We start from the raw sequence: 23358 nt of genomic DNA on the forward strand, positions 1-23358 counted from the left end.
TCAAATCCGCGAGCGGAATACCGAAAAAGGAGGACCATTATGATACAGGGGATCTCCTGCAAGAACGACACACGATCGAATCGAAAATTCTTCTCGCGAACGGTTGTATGAAATTCGGGGTAAAAAGGATACTACTTTAGCGGACGATATTTCACTTCCGGTGGCGCCGGTTGCGAAAATGAAATTCGCGTGGAAAACAATGTCTGCTCGCGACGGACCGAATGAGGATTTTCCTGTTTTCCTGAATAAACGTGCCGTGTTTTGCGCGAATTTTCAGGAACTTTTTCAGAAAAACCATTGCACATTTCGCATTAAGATTTTGCACAAATATTTACTGGTATACGACGTACATCTCTGATTTTTTTCAAGTCAAAATAATCAAAATTACATGAGTTACAAATTTTTTTATAGGACAAGTTTTGAAAAACGTGGGTCTATGGTTTTGTGTGATTCTCCGGTGTCTCTGCTGATCGGAAACGAGAAAATGCAGTTGTTTATTAATCAGTATGAATGGTTCAGACTTTTAAAAGAAATTAGAAATCTTGATTATTGAAATTGCGACAATTATATTTTTCCTTCGGCTAAAAATTCCGCACACCTACAAATCTGTTTCACCTTCGACAGTGTCTATCCACAGGAGTTGCCCTCCTGTCGCGAAACAGATCCTTCCGATAAATCGCAATTAATGTCAGAACATTCGTTTCAATCACTGCGGGTCACAGGGGTGAATTTTTTCGGCCTCGGATTGCGATAAATTTGCCAGCATGCATTCCCGGGCCCATCAGTTGGTAATCATCCCTAATGGACGCACTTTGCGGATTCTTTTTCATCCCCCAACATGTTATGCTTTTTTCTTAGACGGTTTATCATTATCCCCAGAAAACTCTTCTCTGTATTCGCCCCTATTCTGTATATAGGTCACGATACTTCCATAAGGACTACATAAACTGTCGTTCGCTACGTCATATTGTTAAACAGAGCCTGTATATATTTATTATCATGCCATAAACAATTTGTTAACGCGTTTCCGACGATTCGAAACGCGAGACAGGGGATGAAAGGGGGTAGACTGGGGTTGCGCGGGGGTGGACATAGGCGACAGACGGGCCGAGCATTACTTATATAAGCGGAATATATTAATTTTCGTGGAACACAGGGGAGCACGGCTGCGGTGAATAAATTTCGGAACTGGCCGTACCCGAAAACTTTGCTACACAGCGGCGAAGTTTCGAGCCTGCTCGACGCTTTTTACCCCGGCACAGTCCACCAGAATTTCCCCGCTTGAATGTATCCGGTGCTCGAGTGCTTTCGCCGTGGCTTTTGATAATCGTTAACTTGCGCCCGCGTTTTACGCTTACATTAACGAAACTTTTCCCAGCAATTTGACCCGACGCGCGACGCTCAGGAAACTTTTATCTCGTCTTCGAACACGGAAGACAGTTTTTCAACCCCCACTCCTTTAACCACCACTTCGGTTGTCTCGTTGCCTCTGTCCTGTCTCGTACTTTACAGTCCTACGGTTCAGGCGCTGGTTTGTTAAGTCTGGTAAATCTTTGGAATGTTGGCCCAAATATGATTTCTTCTACTATCATTTATTTCTATATTTTTAAAAATTTCGTTAAAAGTTATAAAATTAAGTTAATCGAAGAATAAAAATTCGGTAAAATCAAGTGAATCGAATAATACAAATTTCGGTCAAATGAAGTTAATCAAAAGAATAAAAATTTCGGTCAAATAAAATTAATCAAAAGAATAAAAATGCACCATTTTCAACGTGTTAAATTTTAATTAAGGAAGAATTAAACCTGTATGGCACCCATTTCATGAAAAGATTCGCAGTCTAATTATAACCAACAGGTAAGGAGTTATTTTAGCTGTTGTTTCTCATTGACACAGCCAATACAGTGTCTCCTCTTCTTGTTTTCATTTTCCTGCATCAAGATCGATTCTCCACGGCGAATTCTTTTCCCGGGGATCCTTCGACGTCCGTTTCATGGACCGTTCGACGTCCACGAGATAATTTATCGTTTCCATTCGACGAGAGCAAAGAAATATTCCCGATCAAGCTCGAGTCGCGCGCGCGCACGAGCACCAGTCCCTTCGAATATATTCATCCCTCCGCGAAATAACGGCTCGCCGTGATATATACCGACGGATTCGCCACCCCCTGTATCAACAAGTCCGACAATCTCGCTTCTGCGGAGACCGTGGAACAAACAGATCCGCTGTCCTCATAAATATTGCGAAATAACAGCACACGTGAAGGACTCTGCGTATTAACCACCCCTCTCGAGGAAATCGACTGGAGTTGTTTGCTATGTAAACAAAGATTTTTGCGACGCGCGGGTATATCTGTATCCGGATCACGTGATCTACCTATGAAATCGATCGGGACATTTAATTGATAAGTACAGTCAATTTTTATTGAATAGTATGTCTGTTGAAAGAACTATTTAGGCTCCAATGATGTATGGACACTAAAAGTTTCATTTTTTCCAGAAATAGTCGATACTCGAACAGTCGCCATTTCGTTAGAAAAAAACGTACGAGAATAAACCTCGCCTGATTTTGAAGATTGAAGCATCTACTTTCGCACTGCTTTGTTCATCTTTTTCGAAAAACATTTTTTCACGGTGCAGCAGATAGAAAAGTAGAACGTATGTCCTGTGTTGAAAATGCAGCGAATTTAAACGTCCACTAAAGCCATTGAAAATTGTTTTGACGACTGTATGTACCACAGATGGAAAAATAGAAGCTTTCTCTTTGCAACTATGCCTTAAAACTTGCTGTACGATTTTTTTCGGTCGTTTTATTGAGGTTTCAATGGAAAAGGTATACGTGAAACGAACAAAAATATCGAATGTCAAGTTTTAGGTGGCCGTTGGAAAGAAGAAAAAAATGCTCATGATATTTTTGGCGAAATTTCAGCCTGTACTGAAAATCATATGATTTTGGTTTTGAACTGGCAATATTTTTGCAAAAAAATGTTATCAGTGTGATACGTTTAACGTGGAGTATTTCTATAATTTTCCCTTGAACCAGCGTTTAAGAGGAAACGTTTTCTGTATATTTGAAGGAGGTTGCCTTCAGCGAAGCCCGAGGCGAACGCATTGATTCGCTGCGATTCCCTTTATCGCGATCCACTCGATCCGTAGCACCCTGGAGCGACCGAAGAACAAATGCATCGAACAGATCGCGAATGAAACAGTCGGCTTTCCCATAAAATCTTATCGGCGGTGCCCCCTGCTCCCCCATGCACGTGTCACGTATCGAAGCCGCGCGAAAACCACCCCCTTCCCCACCCTTAACTCCGTATGAGAACTTTGCGTATATATACAGGGTGAGTTGCTCATCCTTATCACCTGAATTCACTCATAAACCACCTGCAACAAAAATATCTCTAACGAATTATTTAACAACCGGGAACATACAACGTGGTAATTAACTCCTTCTCATTTGATTTTTTATTGAGATGATCTTCATTTTTGTATTGTAATGTGTGTAGACTGCGGATGATTTTGCAATTTTCAATTTTCGTAGACGAATTTTAAGAAACTGGAATAAAATACAAAATCAACAAAATAAAAATAGTGCCAAATTCTATCGAATTTTATGTTCCACCATTTTTTGAAAATTTTCAGAAGCCATAAATGTAGTTACATCTCTCAGTAAATTTTTGGTAGCTAGAAAAATTTCAATCGAGTGTCAAATTTCATATCAATATCAAATTTAAAAAAGAAAACTTCAGCCCATTTGATTGAATTTTAAAAGATTCGTATAAAGTGTCCAAATTAATTCCAGCCAACGTAAGACACTGTTAACTGACTCACCCCGTATAGGGGATGGAGAATGTTAGAAGGTAGCGAGAGGGTAGGTTTGATTCCGTCGACTGGGCCGTTTGAGATTGCGAGGCGGGGCGTGATTGGAATGTTTCTGCTTACAAATAACAGATAAAAGAGGTGGAAGAAGGGGAGGTAGAATGGGGCGTGGGTATACAAGAGAAAGCGTTGAATTTCGAGGGAAATTGAAAGAGCTTCGAATAAGATAATATCGCGATAAAAGCAAGAAAAAAAGCTGGCTCGCGAGGAATACGTTTGGAAAATCAAAAAGTCGGGGGAGCAGTAGTAGCAGCAGCACCATGGGATCGGGGTGAAGGGATACCCGGGGCCCGGGGAATTGCGAAAGAATGGCGCGAGAGGTTGAAACATAATCTAGCTTGGGGTGAAGGAGGTGGCAGCAAATGGTGGAACTAGAGAAACGATCGTGAGTGGCCGCGGAATGGAAAGCCATAAAGCGGTGGGAATGGTGGCCGATAAAACTTTTGTGGGTGCGCCGAAAACGATGGGGAATGGGATGAACGGCAAATGATCGGGGGAAAGAAACGTGGCGAGCTAACTGGATGATCAGGGACCTGAGCCCTCGGAAAACGAATATGAGCTGCATTTGTCTTAGAATATTGGATCGTTGGAAAAATTGCCCAACAATCTTTCACTTGAAATGTCTCAAGACTTAACCCTTTGCACTCGGAGCTACTTTCGCTCGAGAATTAAACATTTCTTTCGACCTAGATTAGTTACATTCTATTATTATTTATTCGTTTAATGCTTTAAACCAAGTATAGTTTATTAGCACATACAATACATGCATTACAATACAGCATACAATACAGCACATACAATACATACAAACATATTACATAATAGCTTAGTGCACAATTAACTTAAAACTAGTTTATATAGCTTCTACTTGATTACACTACTTCAATGAAATTAAATATTAATTTTTTTCTTTGTGTCACTATAAGATTGATATAATCCCTCATACAGCACTTAAATGTTTAGTAATTGGTTAGATACCAACATATTTAATAATGTAAATATTTTGAATAATGCTACAGCCATTTTTAGTAGCGACTCTGAGTCGCGATTCGAATACTAAGGATTAAAAATTTATTTTCGCGGTAATAGATGGGGTGCACAAAATTTGTTCATGGTCTACAAAATACAGGATAAGTCACGAGAAACATTCATTGAAGGACCCAACTATGCGAGCAGGATTGAATCAAAGAGCATTTTTTAATAAAACGAGCGATGACATCATTCGTCTCGTTATTACATCGCAGTATTGTTTTCTCCAGGATGCAGAGACAGGTCTAAGTAGATCCGCGGGACTTGTAATCAAGGAAACGATCCGCGAACATCAAAGGGACAGGCCTCGATCAAATTCAATAGCCCTGTTGCCGAGCAGAAATTCAGGGAGCACCGTATCGGTACACAAAAAGGATTCCCCGGGGGATGTGGAACGAAGGAGGATCGGAATTTTCTCCGGGCTCAGAGGAAAGAATGAAATTAAACGTGCCGTTTAAGTAGCGTCCAATTCTAGACGCCACTTATTCTCCTATTGCCCTTACCAGAATTTCATTTCGCAGTGTGACGTTTCGCGAAAGACGATTTCGCTGTCCCCCCCCCCCCCCCCCGACTATGAGAATTCCTTACCAATTTTTAAAAGAAAAGATACGAAGGATGCAGTTTAAACAATTTTTGTTTATACAGTTTCGTAGACGCAATAATACCATCCCACTTTTGTTGCAGCTTTTTCTTAAATATTACAAAACGTTATTTCTATGTCTAAATGCATTCTACTGCCAACTGTAATATGCAAGGAAAAAAAATATCTATGACCTTAAAAGCTCCGGAAAAAGAGACCTTGAGAAAACAATAACATTTGCAAATAATTAACCTTGTGATACCGTTTACGTTGCATCAAAAACATGTGTTATGTCATCAAAAATAAAGGAGATATTTAGGTGGCTACATTTAGGTGGACCACCCAGTATATATATGTTTCCGAACATGACTTTATTCCAGCTAGATCGGACATTTGTCCCACTGTGTGTCGAGTCAATGAACTCGTGAAATTTGCTAGATTTGCAACAATCCGTCCTTCGAACGAGAACCATACTTAGCAAGAGGGTCGATGGCTTTGCGGACTGACCTATATGCAGCGAAGTGTGCTTCAATCCGTCTTCAGAAGTTGCAGCATCTGTTCCGCTTCGCGGGAAATCGTCCGCAAGATGGCGAATCCGTTGGCTAATTTGAATATCGAAAAGTTGCGATAGCGATGGCCGCATTAGTTCCCGCTGGCGAGATGCAAGATGCTCTTAGGCTAGCGGGTCTTAGGTTATTTTCATAATCACTCCGCCATCTGGCATCCTCCGAATATTTTTTCGAGCAACTCTATTTTAACCCTTTGGACTCGATGCAATTTGAATTCCAAGATCAAGGTGTTTCATTTTTATTGTGCACATCAAACCGAACCTGATTTCTCATACAACAGTTGAGCTTTCTACAATTTAATTATCACAAAGGGTTAATTATTTCGCATTATGAACTGACAGAGACATTTTTCCGCGACTTTCACGATTCCCGTGTCCCCGGCCCGGGATCAAATGTTTGACAATTAATGATGCGACCCGATGCGATTAGGGCAGGCTGCTCGTTACGAATGCAATGGTGGGTCGGCGTTTTATCCCGTGGTCGTTAACGATTCGGTGAAACGGTGGACCGTGTTCGTTCGAAACGGGGAAATTCCTCGTCCGTGGTCCGGAAACACCTGCGGCGAATTCGGAAGACCGAGCGAGTCGAACAGAACTAATGTTACCGGGCAATTTGTAACGAGAAGGCGATTCAGAACGTGAGACAGCGGATCGGCCGCGTCACAGGCCAGATAAATTACTTTGTTTCGCCGGGGAAGAACCACAGCCCGAGGGCTTGCCATAGATATCAACGACTGATGAGTTATCCCTCGCTATTCTCCGTCCGCATGAATCAAACGAGCTCCACGGGACTCCTAAGCCACCCTTAGATGACCCCCGACTCGAATCTCCTGAGAACTACAATTGATTTTATCCGGTTACCGAGATAGTTCATCTGAATCCCTAGTTTTCTCATTTTAATGCACTTCACGCATCATTTGACCTTGTGAGTTGTCAAGGACACTTTTCTGGGCAACCTCCAAGTGGCTTCTAAGTGAATGTCTGAGTATTTTGTATCTTATGAAAATAGGTTGTCTGTTTTCTGACAGAACTTCGTTGTTTTTAATTGTTTCTTTATAAAACTTTTACCAACATATGCGTGACAGTTTTCCGATTAAAATGATACCCAACACGATACAATTTTCAGCGTATTTACCTGCGTAATCCACGATGTAGTAGAACCTCTCTTATCCAAACCAACGATATAGGAATTCTCAAGCACAATTCTAAACCGATTCGATTACGACACGAATTAGTGTAGGAATCCGTAATGATTTAGCACCGTGGCTAGATCACTATTCTATTATCCGAACACTAGTAATCTACTGATGTAGAATTTAGGACGTTCTGTATTCATGGGAGTTCGTAATGGAATCTATTAAAAAGCATATTGAAGAAGTTGAGCTATTTTTCTTGAGGAACAGAGATAGTGCATACGAAATACAGTATATTATACAGCAAGCGTATAATGAGAGTACTCTCCAGACATCGCTCCGCAAGACTACCTCGGAAGTTTGCAGAACTATCTGCACGAGAACAACGTCGAATATGTTGACGAAGTCGCGGAGATCTGACTACTTGACCTGATTTTTCACGGTAGAACGTCACGGTCTTTACCGAAAAAAAATGAATTAAAAGATCAGCGGAAGACAACAACCGTGCTTCATCATTTTTATTTTAACTTGAACCGAACGTTACAGAAGTTTTCATGCAATTTTAAGTTCCGGGCTCGAAAGCAATTTGCTTTAGCTTTGTTAAACGCGAAGAAAACTTCTTTATTACATAATCTGGTAAATTCGTGAATAACACTCTCAGAAAATCATCCTTGAAAGTTGGAACGATTGAGAATTCTTATATTTAAATTCAAATAATATTTGTAAAATCTTTTATCTAAATGTACAAAACTTGCTTTCCATTCGACCCAATTTTATTTTCCATTAGCTGAAACCAATAGTACAGAAAATAAGATTTTATTCGATTGCTGTGCGTGTTTAAAATACAAGAATGTCAATTTGCATAAAGGTGAACATTGGATTTTGTGCATTTACAACAAAAAAGATTTTGCAAGATTTCGAATGGGTGTACACGTGAAATCCGACCGGCATCAATGAGAAACTATAGTACTCATGGTTGCACGGTCTTGTACGCTTGCTTCGCCGAGTTCTCGGTCGATGAGCTTCTTTTATTTTTTTCGCGAACCGTTTTCCGGAAGCAAAGGAAACGCCGCGCGAAACTTCGTGCAAAGCAATTCTCATTTTCCACTGGGATCGCGCGCGCTTCCCTAACCGGAGGAACGGTCTCAAATTTGATTGTTCTAGCCGGCGGGGCGCAAGACGCGGACGGTTATCTTCCGGCGTGTACACAATCCCGTCGTTTTGTTTGCTCATACGAAAATTCTTGAACGCCGCCGAGTACCGGAAAGTTCGAATTGCATCGGGGAAAATTGCGGAGTTTCATGATATTCAGCGTCGGGAACCGCTGGAATGGTCTCGGGATCAAATGCGACCGAAACTTCGGGAGCGCCAACAAGATCCCCTTCTGATTGATGGAAACCCGCCCTGGACCACTGACAGCGCGAGGTCTGCATCCACGTTTCGTTCAATTACACACCGGCAAACAGTCAAAATGATCGCGAAAATTGGCGATTTAGTGGATTCAAACACTTCTTCGCGGTATCCGATGCACTATAAAAATTCTGTCGATCCGATACGTGTAGAATTTGTGGCAAAAGTTCATTTAGACTTGTATCGATTATTCATATTTAATGTACATGAAAAGTTGCCGAATGGAAAATTTTTAAAAGTGGAAATTTTATTGGTTTCTTTAGCAAGTACAATATTGTTACATGTATCTTATATTACATAGATGTTACATTGTTTTTATTCCTTTGTTCCTTACGGAGCATTGTTTGAGAAAATTATAAATTATTTTCAGGCCTAAAATATATGTACGCAAAGTAAAGTCTAAAAGAATATAAAGTGGGTGTAAAAATCAATTGCAAAAACATTTGGAGAAAATCCGAAAATTATTACGCTGATTCCAGACTATTTCTTCGATTAGCAGCCGAGAAAGAATTTTTTGCAGAGGACGTCGCCGGACAGCATCACCTGGACGTTCGATATCCGAGAGCCATTCGCGAAGATTATTGCAGCGGCAGATTCTTGATGGCCTCATTTTTCTGCTAGCCGTCCACCCCCGATCTCGTTCGCTCTAACCTCGATCGGTAGCACGTTTAGTACGTGTCTCGTTAATAACACCCTACTGGCATCCACGATCTCCCATAGCGTTGTCCCATCACGAAGCATTCTACACTCTTCTCTCCCCTCCATCCCTTGACACCGGTTTCCGGATGGAAAAGTTACGGAAACCGTTCCGGGGGAGAGCTGCGTTCCATTCCGACAGCTCGAACTTATACGTTTTTCGTATCTAATACCACGGTCGGCCCGGAGTTTTGGCAAATCGTTGCTGGGAAAACTGAAATTTGTCGAGCATCGCGCAGAGCACCGCCGATGTCCGCGATTTTTATCGCCGGCAGTTCCGGCCGCGGGAACAAACTTTGATCGGCCAGGAGAACCATTTCCGCTTGGCCGAGCGAGCGGCGTTATACTTTCTATTCCGGTGCGCTGCGGCCGCGTCCCTCGGAAAACAAATTGCAGGCCTCCGCGATTGTTTCCTACGAGACCGACCAGTTTGCCGAATCGAGAATTAGAAAGAGACTGACGCCGCGCACATACATCCCTTGTATCATGCAGCCGTTTTTCTTTTACCGATCAAAAATTCTCCGGACTGTGAAAATACTCAGCATCGACAAATTGGACGAATTGGGAGTTAGAAAAAGGTTGGAACTCTGCACACAAATATTGTGATGCTGGTATTGGGGCGATTTTTCCATTTGAACACACTAACCTTTTGATATGGTTTAAATTGTGGAACTGTAAGAAAATTCCCTTTTCTCAAGATTTTCTCCTCATTACTTTTACCGATGAAAAATTTTCCTGACTGTGAAAATACTGAGCTTCGACAAATTGAACGAATTGGGAGTTAGAAAAAGGTTGGAACTGCACGCAAATATTGTGATGCTCGTAATGGGACGATTTTTCCTTTCGAACACACTAATCTTTTGGTATGATTTCCATTGTAAAACTGCAAAAACATTCCTTTGTCTCAAGATTTTTTCCTCATTACTTCTACCGATGAAAAATTGCCCTGACTGTGAAAATATTCAGCTTCGACAAATTGGACGAATTGAGAGTTAGAGAAAGGTTGAAACTGCACACAAATTTTTCTTTTAGATTCCGGAATTGCAAAAAAATTTCTTTTTCTCAAGATGTCCCATTGCTTGTCTTCTGAGATTTTATTCTTTGTAAAGACCATAAAAGTGACTACATGATAATTGTTTTCGATTGTTCCACTACAGATATCAAGGATTCAAATAGAACACATTGTGTCGTTAAGAATTTTTAGAGCTTTTCCGTATTCTTTTGAGTGGTTTCGTGAATCTCGATCTTGGACATAACTCGTTCCAATAGATAAGTTGCATCGGAGGCTGCACCTGCTGATTTTCAACTTCCTCGTTTGCCTCGGGATCGGAGTCAGACGTCAAAAGCTCAGTTAGACAGAGGATAATGAAGTACACGAGTTCAACGAAGCTGATTATACTGCAGCCAAGAAATAATTCACATATTCCGCCAACATCGCCTGCAAAACCATTATTTCTTCATATTTTATATATCATTCTGCTGCACTGTACCTTCGGTAATCAGAAGTTTTTGCCTCTCAATCATTGAAGAACCATTAATATATTTATAATTGATACTAATGGGAAAAACACAGATTTATACTCACTTAAAAATTGAAACCACCTATAGCTGACATCCTGTCTCAAAGACAATGTTCTTTGATTATCGAAATATATGGACAGAATACTGTAATTCGCGTATGCTCTAAGAATTGTAGAAACATTGTTGAAAATACATATCTTTAACATATTCTGTTTTATGATCTGTCAATGAATTTTCTTACGTTACGTTGATGCCGACATACATAGGTTCCTTAGATGTGCGTCTAGTAGTACATCTAGCTAGGTAAGTTACGTCGTTGCATGAGGGATAACATATTTCACAATTGATGGTTGAGTTTCCCTCTATCAAGTCCTCTAGCTCTACCGTATCAAATGGCACGATGCCGCGTTTGGCATCTACAATGGCAGAAATAACAAAGTTCCACAAATAAAGTTAACAAAAAGAGCAACGAAATACTTAAATACTGCAATCTTGCAAGGGAACTAAAAATTGTCACGAATCACCCGATTTAAAAGCCTGAACATTATTTCTCGATTTATTGATAGATTGAAAAAATAATACTTTAATCTTACCCAAATACCTAATCAAGCAAGGCAAATCCTCCACCGTGCAAGTCCTGTTATACACTACACAGACACACGATAAAATTCTAATTAATTAATCATTATAATTTCTTATAGTTAGCCTGCGGATGTTTATGCAAAATCTTATTGCAAGATGTTCTCTCTTTTGTTGCTCCATTCACCAGTAAAAAAATACAGAGCTTCGGAGTCGGAGTCGGAGTCGGAGTTAAGAATTTTATCTGCCGACTCCGCAGCTCTGAAAAAATGTGTTGATATTGTCAAATTCTTTTGGTCTTTCTACTATATCAAATCCATTTTTGCCGTAAATGCATAAAATCCGCAGAGAAATTATAATTTTTGGGGCTCACGTTTAACGAAAAAATCAGGATAGAAAAACGGTGTGCATTTGCAATACTTCCACAGGTCCTTTACGGTACAGGCGACAATGCAATTGCCGAACGAGTAAGCTTTGTGAGTCAGGCCCTTCTCGTGTGCAAAGATACATCCACGTCTATACACAGAGAATTTTTGCATTAACTTGCTGCTGGACAGAGCGAGCGCTCTCAGTCTCACGAATTGTTTTCTCTGTGGTGAGATCAACAGCTCTGTCACACCGCCGGTGATCGTGTCTGGGTACTCGCGTGGATCAAATATCATCGCCTAAAAAATATATTAGACTTCACAGAAAAAACTCTATATCAGAATGAATGAACATTGTACGATTTAATCGAACACTTGAACTTTCAATAAACGCTAAATGTTTCTTATTTAGAAAAAAGAGCACAGAATGTATTAGGTTGGAAAGAAAGTTCTTGCGGATTTTATTATACAATCAAAATAACAAAAACCGTAAGAACTTTCTTTCCGATCTAATAAAAATGCTGTTCTATTATCTTCATCTTCCCTGTCTTGTAATTAGTGCAGACAATTTATATCTTACATGGAAATCCGCATTATTAGAAACCACCAAATTTTGGTGAAATGTAAATTTGCAATTACTACGAAGTTGCATAGACCGCGGATTTTCCGCGTTTATGGTAAACACGAGTAGCTGAAATGTACAGCAACAGGGGGGTCGAACAAATTCAGAAAATTTCTTGGAAGCTTCCGGTGGTTTTCAAAAAATGGCAAAATCGAACTCGCCGAACGTGCTCGCGGAAAATCGAGAAAAAAGCGCGAGAGGGAAGTGCATTTCCCGGCGTTTCAAAAAGTTACGAAAAATCTCCGGGGCGATGAAGCGCGTTGCGAATCCACACGAGCATCTTTTCCCTTCTTTTTTTACCACAGTGTGCGTGTATGCAAATGGCCGGGATGCATCGTCTGGAGAAAATCACCGTCGGAAATCTTTAACGAAAAACGCGATTACGGTTTATTTGGTAGCCGGTCCTGAATAAAACGCGACCCATAAAAGAATTTATTCTTCCCGCCCACCTGCGTATGCATTTTTTCTTTTGTTCGTTTCCCTGGTTCGTTGCATTTCGAGGAAGTACTTGGCTTGGAAGTACAGGCTTGATTTCCGAGTCGAAGTACCCGGGGAGAACACAGCAACGAAATAATTGTGCGATAAATTTTTTCTGTTCGCGAGATGACTGTTTTACGGAGCAGGCTGCTTAGAATTGTTAAATCACTCGAACGGTGTAACGGCGCGGCTCCCGGGCGCAACCGCTTTTTACAATGTAAAACGGAACACTGTATCCCGGCCGCTAATGACTTTTACCGTCTTTTTTACTCGGCAGACGCGCACACTACAAAACGCAATAATCGTTGATGACCGTGCTCGAAAAAGGATAGTGATTAAGGGCAACGGAATCGTATGTGCCCGCTGCTATCGCTGCGCGAAAGAAAATTGTACAGTTTGCCTTTGCTTATGCACACTTTCCGTATCGTTGCAGACTTTTATCTCAAACTATCGGAAAATGTTGATCAAAAGTTTGTCCATAACTTCCAAGCAGAGGTGGGCATTATTTGGCGAAAGAAATATTTAGAATACTATTTAATATTTAAGATTTTATTTTAAAAATAAAATATTTTACTTTTTGCATTGTTATAATACTCTGAGAAACCGCATAAACATACAGTTTATCTTATCGTTAAGAAACGATTTACACTCATAAATGTATTGAATTCGAACTATTATTTTCAGCAATAACATTTAAAATTGAAATTGAAAATAAAGACAAAATACAAATATTCTCAATATTCTCCAAATAAAATACTATTTTCAAAAAAATTACTGCCTCAAAAATCAATTATTTTATTTTCAAAAATTACTTCATCAAATAAAATATTTTATTTTCACAAATTACAGCATCAAATAAAATATTTTATTTTCAAATAAATATTTCAAAATAAACATATATGACTATTTACTATTTAAAATACTATTTTCCCCAGCTCTGCTTCCAAGTCAAGGGAACTAAGAGGAGGTCTCTTTCAATTTTTTTTAGTTTTATTCAAATGGAAAAAATTCTTCTGATCTTTCCACTGTCTCAAATACAAGTTTTGCAAGTCAAATACGTCCACGAAGAATATTGAAAATTAATTATTTATTTATTTAGATTAAATTATATATTTATTTAAGGCACTGCGAAGGAAACATAAGATTGATTTGCAAAAGGTTGAATTTAACTCGCAAATGGGTGAATTTAGGGTGCAAAACTTGTAACACTCATTTTTGTCATAAATTTTTTATTTTGCATCAAAATTCGCAATCTAGTGATTAGTCTGCACATGCACCTCCGCAATGCTTGAAATAATAATCCATAGAATAAATTTTCCGCGTGCTTGGACGTTATTTTGATCATTCGTGCCGCAGTTGTACAGTAATTAGCGTATCTATGATCTACCATGCGTTTACTACCTTAATGCCAGTGACAGGCATCATAGTGAAAAAATAATCATCGAGCATTGGATCCATCATCACTATAAGACCCTCTATAAAGCCCACATCTTCCGCAACCTCGTAGCTATATCAATTGAACACTCATCAAACTAGCATGAAACATAACCACAATAAGTGAAAGTTGTGCTCCACTCACGTTACGTTGTCGTCACCACCGGGGAAGTAATTGAAAGTGCAACAGAACCCATCCTGCGTTATTTCGACAGAGAACATGTCGGAACAGTTTCTTCTCTTGTTGTGGAGTGCGCAAGCTATTAGCAATCTCGAGCATTCTGGCGTCAACTGTAATTATATAATTGAAAATGAATGGCCTCGTAATCCCTACAGATCAGAGTTAGGCAAAAATCAACTAATAATTAAAAATGACTAATAGTCCGATTGATTGTTAGTCAAAACTTAGAAAAAGTTAGTTAAAACTCTTTGATTAGTTAGTCATAAGTCATAATAATTAGTCACAGCTCTAAGCAATCGTTAGTTATTGCTTATTAATTATGATTAATCATTATAGTTAGTTTACATGATCAGTCACTATTGTGCAATTAACATACCTTAATATGTATACTTAAACTATATCGGAATTTGCAGTGAATTTGCAGTCATAATCTGTATCTTTATATGTTTATAAACTAATAGGATATTTTTTGTTATTATTATGTCTTATTTTAACTTATAACCATTTTTAGTCATTAGTTATAGTAAAATTCTGATTGCGTATTTAGTCATTAGTTATGCCATTATAGTCAGCATTCAATATTCATCCTTAATCAAAATTTAGTCATTATTCATTAGCCATTACGCTCAAATACTTATGTAGTCATTACTCATAGTCACGATCAAGTATTTACTTAGTCATTAATTATTAGCTACTTTTGTAGAGCTTACGAAGTTATTAGTCAATAATCGTAATTGTGACCAGTGTTTGCCCAACTCTGCTGCAGATAAGCCAAAAGACGCGACAATTCAAAATTACAATTTAAATGCAATTATATTCTGAATTATATTCTGAATCCTATTCAATTAATTATGTAATGAAGTACATTCTGAATTCTATTCAATTAATTATATACTGAATTATATTGAATTAATTATGTTCTGAATCGAATTCAATTAATATATTGTATTCTGAATTATTATCAGATATATCCGATCACATAAATACTCACATACAACATTATCTCAGTAATATTATAATAATCGCCATAATACATCAACAAGAGTCGATCAATTTCTGAATAGCTCTTCGTCATCCTAAAATGAGTGTTGTACAAATATCCAAGGTCCTTAATCGCGTCAAGTATTTCGTCCACAGTCATGTTCGAAATATTTGCATTGTACCTGTCCAGGAATCAATCATATTCGAACATAATGTAGCTGAACTCTCAAGTGCCCCATGTAATAAATTACAAATATGTATTAACGTTCCGCTCACAGTGATACAGAAAGCTTCAGAAATCACCTCTTCCATTAACGTCGTTTATAAAATGCACCAGGCGGAGAACACGAAATTATCGACATTAAAATTTCCCAATTCAGGATGGAAAAAGGGAATAAATTAACGATCGTTCTATATACAGGGTGAGCGAAAAGTTTACCGAACAACTTTCCCAGCCTGATTTTCCTTCAAAGAAAATTTCTTGACGACCGCAAACCACATCAATGAATCACCGTGTATTAAGTTTAGCTAAATTGCCGTGAATTTGATAAATTGGCCGGAGCTATTATTCAATTTGCGCAAGTTCGCGTTCATTAAGGCCGTGGCGTGAATCGATAACTTCAACAACTTTCTATTCCGGAATAATAAACAGGCTCGGTGTGAAACTACGGCGAACACGGTGATTATTAAAGTGATTAGAGAGATAGCGTGGCTGAAGGACGGCTTTTCGCGCGATCATTGAAATTGCCCCGTAGAACGGAATCGATACTGCACACCGACACAATTCTCACTCCCTCTCTCTCTCTCTCGCGAAGTATTTCCTTTTTTTAACGTTTATTGTTATCTGTTTCTCACATGTCGGTCGCGAGCATTGTCGCCTTGCGAAGACTTATTCTGTTGACGTTGCATATCGCGATCCCTGAAAATCCAAGGGCTCCGGTAAAATGATTTATCTCGTCTAGAAAGCTTGGGATCATTTGTGCAGAGAGAATTTATTTCGAAATTGTAAATTCTGCCGGTTTCAAATTTAAACTCCGTGCCAAAGAAATCGTTTCGACTTTAAAATGCAATGTAAACCAGCCTAATTCACCGAACTGTCTCAAATGAAAATAAATTGTGATGAAAATCAGTGAACTGGCTAAAATGAAAATGTGAACTGTTTAAAATATGATCAACGTAAGAAAAATTGTTATCGAGGTGTTTTTCTTTCGTCTTTTGGATTTTGTTCTGCGTGTGGAACATTCTGCACGGGACCGTGGATTTTTGAACAATTTCCCGGTTGTTTACAATCAATTTGCCGGCTCGGAACCAATCGAAAGTTCCGATAGGAATGATTTGCTTTGGTAATACCGTTTAATTAGACTTCCCGTTCGCTGTTGAATTTAATAAAGCGCGCCGTTGCGTCGTATTCGTAGGAAAATAAGGCCGTCCCGATTTTCTTATTTCGTTTCAGTCTTGTGAATGCGTTCGTATAGAAAGAAAAACACAACCTGCATAAACATCCACGGTCCAATTTCAAGCAATCCCAAGCTGTTGAGTATTGCGCGAAACGAAATTATCATGCCGAGGAATATTTACCGGGGTATTCTATGGACTCGGTGGGAATACCGCCCGACTTGGCCGTGACTGTTATAAATGTGTCTAAAGAATCCCTGCAAATTAACGGAACATAGATCCACATCAGCCACACGATCATCAAGTACGCTATTAACCATAGCAACCTGGAATAGAAATCTTCTTGATCAACGAGAAATACAAAAGAATCCAAAGATTTTCACGACAGCCAAGAAATTTTATGAAAGCAATAAGCTTCTACGAAACTGAAATAAAGTTTACGATGCACTTGAAATGATTGCAATAAAAGATTTCATGCACTATAATACACTCGAGGTCACTAAATTTCACGATCTTATATGCTTCTCATTTAAATTTCTAGTAAAGCGAACAAACATTACCGTTGTTTCAGACTTTAATTAATTTTGACTACTGAACGAACGTCGAAAAAATGTCAGGACCATTTTTCGTAAATGTGCGGGTCTGCGGAGACTTTCGCTGGCGACTGTACACGCGTCGAATCGTTTAATCAAATTTTTTATATTATATAAAATCTCGTAAACGGATCGAGAAACGTGCGCGGGGCGACGCTCTTTTTTTCCGAAGAGCGTAAAACGCGTTCGGCCAGCATTAAGCACGGCTGATTGCGACGCGGCCGCCCATAAAAAATAATACTTAAAACCCGGACCGTAAAGCTCGACTACTTTATCCCGCCGGGAAATGAGAAACTCGTTTATTACCGAATTTCGCACACCGCGAGCGTCCATCTTCGCGCCCCGCGTCGCATCGTTCCGAAACACTTCGCGGAAAGCACGAACTATCGGAAACGATGGAATATCGATTCCCCTCCTCAGTTTCTTATTCCGTCAGTAAATTTTCCTGTCCGTGCAGCTAATCAATTCTTAAAAGAACGCGATCATACGGAGGACAACAACGCGCGCGACGATACACAACAGATTTATGGCTGTGTATACAAAAGCTCCGGAAGAATTACACACGTCCAGACCTACTTTTTCTGAGCTTTAATCTGCTCGAAGTTGGAACAGTGCAGTGAGCTTCGCGAGCTGTAATTCTACGAAGGATCACCCCACGCAAAAACCGTCGACTGACTTTTCTCCCGTGACAACGGAATTTGTAGCTTCCGTTGACTTTGGAGAGACCGAACGCGGTAAGGAAAATTAAATGACAAGATGGGACTGACCAAATTGTCGAATTGCAATTGTTACTCGGATCTTTAAGATTTGCATTGGAGAATTCCTTGTCGTAAATAATCTACAACCTTTCAAACCTGTCACAGTAGAAAAGGGACTCGAAAAAATGTTCACATCTCGTAAAAAAATGAAATTTCCAAGGTCATAATTTTTGTAGATGGTCTTGAAACTGTTGTTTAATTTGAATAAAAATTTCAACAATTTATGCTCGGAGACTTTATTATTAAAAAATGCTAAAGCAATACTCCTTGTAATCTTGCACAGGCCCTTATCGCAATAAAAAGTGCACTGAAATAAATTGTTGTACCTAATAAAAAAAAAACATATCTGTTCGAGTTAAAAAATTTTCTGCACACTCTCCACAATGTCGTCTGAATGCAGTAAAAATTTTGTAAAATTACAGCGAGCGGTTGAACAATAAAAATTTCGTAAAAATGTCTATTTTTCCAGATGAACGATCCCGCGGTGTCCCTCGGGCAATTAAACGGAACCAGAAAATGGAACGAAGGTACGATACCGGTGGCGTTATTACTTTAATGTGCATGAATCGGAAGTGTGAGCCACGGAAGCTGGGGATGGGCTGGGTGTATCTATCCGCGGAAATTTCAATTTACCTCACGGTCCACGTAGCCCGATCTTCCACGAGATACTTGAGGCCCATCATACTGGAATGCTTGCAGTAGAGGTTGAAGTATTTTATTAATGTTTGAAAGCGGCTTGATTGTGCGGAGCGTTTGCGTGTAACCGGGCTAGCCCATCCATACGAAACGGCGAGTTTTCCCCTGTGTTGCGGCCGTGCAGTCGGCATTTCCCTGTTCTTTGTAGTCGTCGTTCGCGTAACGAGAACGCGCGCCGAGCGGAATGCCGGATTTCGGAATAGGAATTTCGGGATAGCCTGCGTACACGCCGCAAATTTCTACGGAGATATCGAGACTCTAATTAGCTGCGCTCGTTCATGGAAATAACGCGAACCGCCAGCCCGATACCGAAAAAGAACAACTGTCCGGAGCCGACTAATTACCATTCATCCAATCGAATGTCCAATTACGATAGCCTTGCTCGCAACAAAATGAAAATTTCTATCAATATTTCCCACGTTCTTCTCCCACCTTTGAAACAACCTGTACCGAATCACAGAATTTCCACAATTTTTTTGCACTCTCTTCAAAGGACAATAATTTTAACATTAACGAAAAATATTTTTTTAACATTTCTGTTCGGATGAGCTTTTTCAGGGCTGTTCTCGTCCTTCGAATATAAACGAACACCGATGAAAAAAAACTATGTAAAATATTTTTGCAAAAGCTGTCTTTCATCAAAGTTTCATTTTCGCGAAATTCGAGGCATGCCGTTTTTGGATGTACCTTTATAGAATATTAAAACTATTGCGGTTATACTTTAACGATTTTTGGCAAAATCGAGAAGTTAGATTCATAAAATAGCAAAATCTTTTTCTTTGCAAAATATTAGATTCATAAAATAGCAAAATGTTCTTTGTTTTTCTTCGAGAATAATCTCAATGCAAGTTCTATGAACATTGAAGACGATTGTGGTACTTGTTTGAAAAAGCTTTTTTAAGGAGGCTCTTCATATATTTCGTACGAGAAGGCTGTTTAGGTACCAAAGAAATGCAGGCTCCCTGTTTCCAAACAAACACAGTAGTCCTTTCTCTATGAGCGAACGCACAATGCAGACGTATACTTGCCGATTTCGCGACGATCCTCTATCGTTTCTCCTCAACGACTGCACGCAGAAACGTTTCACGTCGAGTATCACGGAACGCGCACACACTCTCGTTCCGCTTATTACACGTATCAAACCAGTGACGTGTTTATTCGACGCCGGGAAGATTGCATATCATGTGTCGTTTAGTCGATACTTTAACCGATACGCCCTGCCTATCTCACGCACGGTCAATTTGTTCTTCACCACTGTAATCTTGCGATTTCCCGATCTGTGGTGGCGTCCTTTCATCACGAAACTTGTGTGTTTTCTATCTTGCGGAATTTCGAATTCTTTTTCCCTCGAAAACGATGCTTGGAACATTCTTCTTGTAAACCTCTTTTTGTTAGTACGACTGTTTTTAAAGGAAATGGGTGGTCTTAGAATTTATTTTTTGAGAATTTCGATGCTTACTGTGTTCCTGTTAATTAGTTTGTTTTTAGATAAATTAAATAAATTAAATAAATTTTTGGCTTGTCTGACCAATGACTGGCACATTCTACTGTGCCCAGTCCGACTGAGTGTCAAGTTTGTACCTACTGTATTTCTATTTCATTAATTAGATTATTTTTGTTGTGATTAGACTATGGATCTTTATGCAAAATCAATTTTTGGCTTGTCTGACCAATGACCGACCTATGTTACTGTGTCTTGTCCGAGTGAGAACCAAGTTTGTGCCTACTGTATTTCTATTTCGTTAATTAGATCATTTTTGTTGTGATTAAACTGTGGATCTTTATGCAAAGTCAATTTTTGGCTTGTCTGACCAATGACCGACCTATGTTACTGTGTCTTGTCCGAGTGAGAACCAAGTTTGTGCCTACTGTATTTCTATTTCGTTAATTAGATTAATTATGTTGTGATTAAACTGTGAAGCTTTATGCAAAATCAATTTTTGGCTTCTCTGACCAATGATCGACCTATGTTAATGTGTCTGTAAAGTAACTCACCTGTACTACTTTCAATTACAGTGAGACATGCACATATAAATTAATTATTTCCTGACAATTATTTTTGTTAACCTGTATGGTATGTATAATATAAACATCTGAGACACAGATGATTTAAAATAAGCAGTCCGACTAAAATAAAAAACACACTTTCCCCCGAATTGTCCCAACAGCCTGGAAAACAGCTCCCATATGAACCCAGCAAAAACCATGGCGATATATTTTTTATTCGACCCCTGTACCTGGTCGTTTCGCTTCCAGCGGTGTCGATGATAAGACAAAAAGCTCCGGGACCATAATTCCAAAGCGTACACGCCACGTCCCGACTATTTCTCGCGGCGATCCTCTCTTTCCCTGGACTTTGTATACAGCATTGATGACTATAGTCGTCTACGGGAAGACGCGGTGGGTAGCACAGCATAAAAACGTGGAAACTAAACTCAACAAGTGACTCGCAAGCGCCGGCTGATGTAGATTGCCTCGCCGACTAAACTGCCCTTGAACCCACCTCTTGCAGCCTTGTTATTAAGGTCGTAAAACTTCAGGACTTCATCAGCCGGGCAGCTTCGTGACTAGAATGATCCGCTGTATTCGTTTACTCGCTAATCCAGCCCAGTATCTCACGGCAGATCGCTCGAGTCCTTGGGCTCGTTGCAGTTCCCGTTGCGTACGTGTTCTGTTATGAAAATGCGTTGTTCGCTTGCTCTACTGACTATATTGTGACAGAGGCGTCGCTGTTAGGGGATAAGAGGGTATTGTGCACGTGCGAGGCTCGACTGCTACCTTCCAGTGGCTGGTAACCCCGGCGAGTGCACGTAAATTGGATCAAGTTTACACGACGCTAATCGAATCTCCATACTCGACCGTTTCACCCTCCTACGAGACACTCTTGATCCTGCGCCAGTGCCCGTCACGACACTTTTCGGTCTTTCGGTGATGCTGTTAGGCTAGCTTCTTCAATCCGTAGGACACTTTTGCCTCTTGTTCCGTCTGTGGCGTGAACAGGACTGCATTTGCTGATTATACAGGGTGGTCCACTTAAATGTAGCCACCTAAATATCTCCTTCGTATTTTATGATTAGACTGCAGATGTTTATGCAAAATAGAAATGTTCTGCATTGTTCGTGGGCAGCAGGAGTAATATAAAAATTGATTTCATCCCTTGATGATTTTGTTGCATTGAAAACAACGTTAAAACATTCTTAAATTTTTCTAATCTATTATTGTTTTATTATTTTATGCATAAAGATCCGCAGTCTATTAATGACATAACAAATGTTTTTAATGCAATGTCCCATGGGAGAGTTCAATTCATGTCAACTTGAATATGCAAGGAAACAAAATATTCGTTTGTAAGAGAAAAATATCGATGACCTTGAATACTCCGGAAAAAATGACCTTGAGAAAAAGATAAAATTTGCAAAGCATTTGCCTCGTGATACCAATTGCACTGTACTAAAAACATTTGTTAAGTCGTCAGAACTGAAGGAGATGTTTAGGTGGCTACATTTAGGTGAACCACCCTGTACTCTTTACAGGTTAGTGTGTAGACATTTTTATTTGAGCAAAATAAAAATTTTCCAGCTACATTGCAAGACGGCAGACCCGTCTTGCGATCTAATTTAATTTTACCAGGCTACCCACCACGCATATTCGCGCCACCCCGGGCTTTCGTTTGTAAAGCAAATTACATTAACCGTCGAGTTTATCTGTGCGGTTTTGGAACACCCTGTATTCAGTAGACCCGGTTAGTTTGTTGTGCATAATACCATTCGCTTAATTGCTACGTCGTGCGTAATGCTTTGCTTCATTAAAGTATTATATTCATAGGAGATAGTTTTGTTTATTGTTACGAGTGAGAGCTACTCTCAGTTCCGAGAACGTGGCTGACCAATATTTGCCTCGTACCACTTCCACTGGAATATCCGATGAAACTCGACTATGTAATACTCCATAATGAATGTCGCGAAGATTAATACTGTGCCAGTGAGCTCGATCATGCACGCTTTGATTCATACTCGTCCCGTTTACGATATTTCATTGCTGCGGCTGACCACTGCCTGACCTATTCTACTTAATTTCGAAAGGAACGTTAAATTTCTGTTTTAATAGTGATTCGACGATTGTGATATCGTACAGTTCTCTGAAAAATTATTAAATATAAATTGTGATAATTAAATTCTGGTTGTTTGTGGACGTTACAATGTTTACAGCGAATTTTGCAGAAATTGGAATGAGGATGGAATTCTTGAATGATTTAATCGTCATGGCTGACCATTGCACAACTTAATCTACTTCATTTACCGAGAAACCTCAGTTTCCAATTTATTTATGTCTCGACGAATATGGCGACAAATCTCTAATTGAATAGATTCAGGAATAAATAAAGATTCAGAAATCACAAATAAATTGTACAAAAATGATAAAAGTTACGCAAAATTTATCTCTGTCCCGAACGGTTAGAGAA

At 39.4% G+C, this 23358-nt stretch overlaps 1 protein-coding gene across 1 annotated transcript; it reads right to left on the bottom strand.

Annotated features, from left to right (window-relative positions):
* Positions 1–10376: 10376 nt before the first annotated feature.
* On the bottom strand, positions 10377–19130 carry LOC143208539 (sodium channel protein Nach-like). The gene is made up of 11 exons (XM_076422996.1): positions 18834–19130; positions 17033–17175; positions 16310–16373; positions 15465–15636; positions 14438–14583; positions 14260–14365; positions 11768–12059; positions 11409–11462; positions 11057–11231; positions 10880–10977; positions 10377–10732 (listed from the first exon to the last, which is right to left on the bottom strand). Exons 1-11 carry the CDS (start codon positions 19025–19027, stop codon positions 10485–10487), a joined length of 1692 nt encoding a protein of 563 aa, XP_076279111.1. The 5' UTR covers positions 19028–19130; the 3' UTR covers positions 10377–10484.
* Between the last annotated feature and the right edge of the window lie 4228 nt (positions 19131–23358).

Source organism: Lasioglossum baleicum, chromosome 5, assembly GCF_051020765.1.
Source record: "Lasioglossum baleicum chromosome 5, iyLasBale1, whole genome shotgun sequence".
Taxonomy (NCBI): Eukaryota; Metazoa; Arthropoda; class Insecta; order Hymenoptera; family Halictidae; genus Lasioglossum; species Lasioglossum baleicum.

Excerpts from the sequence above, each read along its gene's own strand:
- LOC143208539 (XM_076422996.1), bottom strand. The coding sequence starts at position 19,027 with ATGCCGACTGCACGGCCGCAACACAGGGGAAAACTCGCCGTTTCGTAT. Across the intron at positions 11,232-11,408 it reads TTGCTTGATTAGGTATTTGG|ATGCCAAACGCGGCATCGTG; the intron begins GTAAGATTAAAG and ends CTGCCATTGTAG. Across the intron at positions 10,978-11,056 it reads TATGTCGGCATCAACGTAAC|AGCATACGCGAATTACAGTA; the intron begins GTAAGAAAATTC and ends TACAATTCTTAG.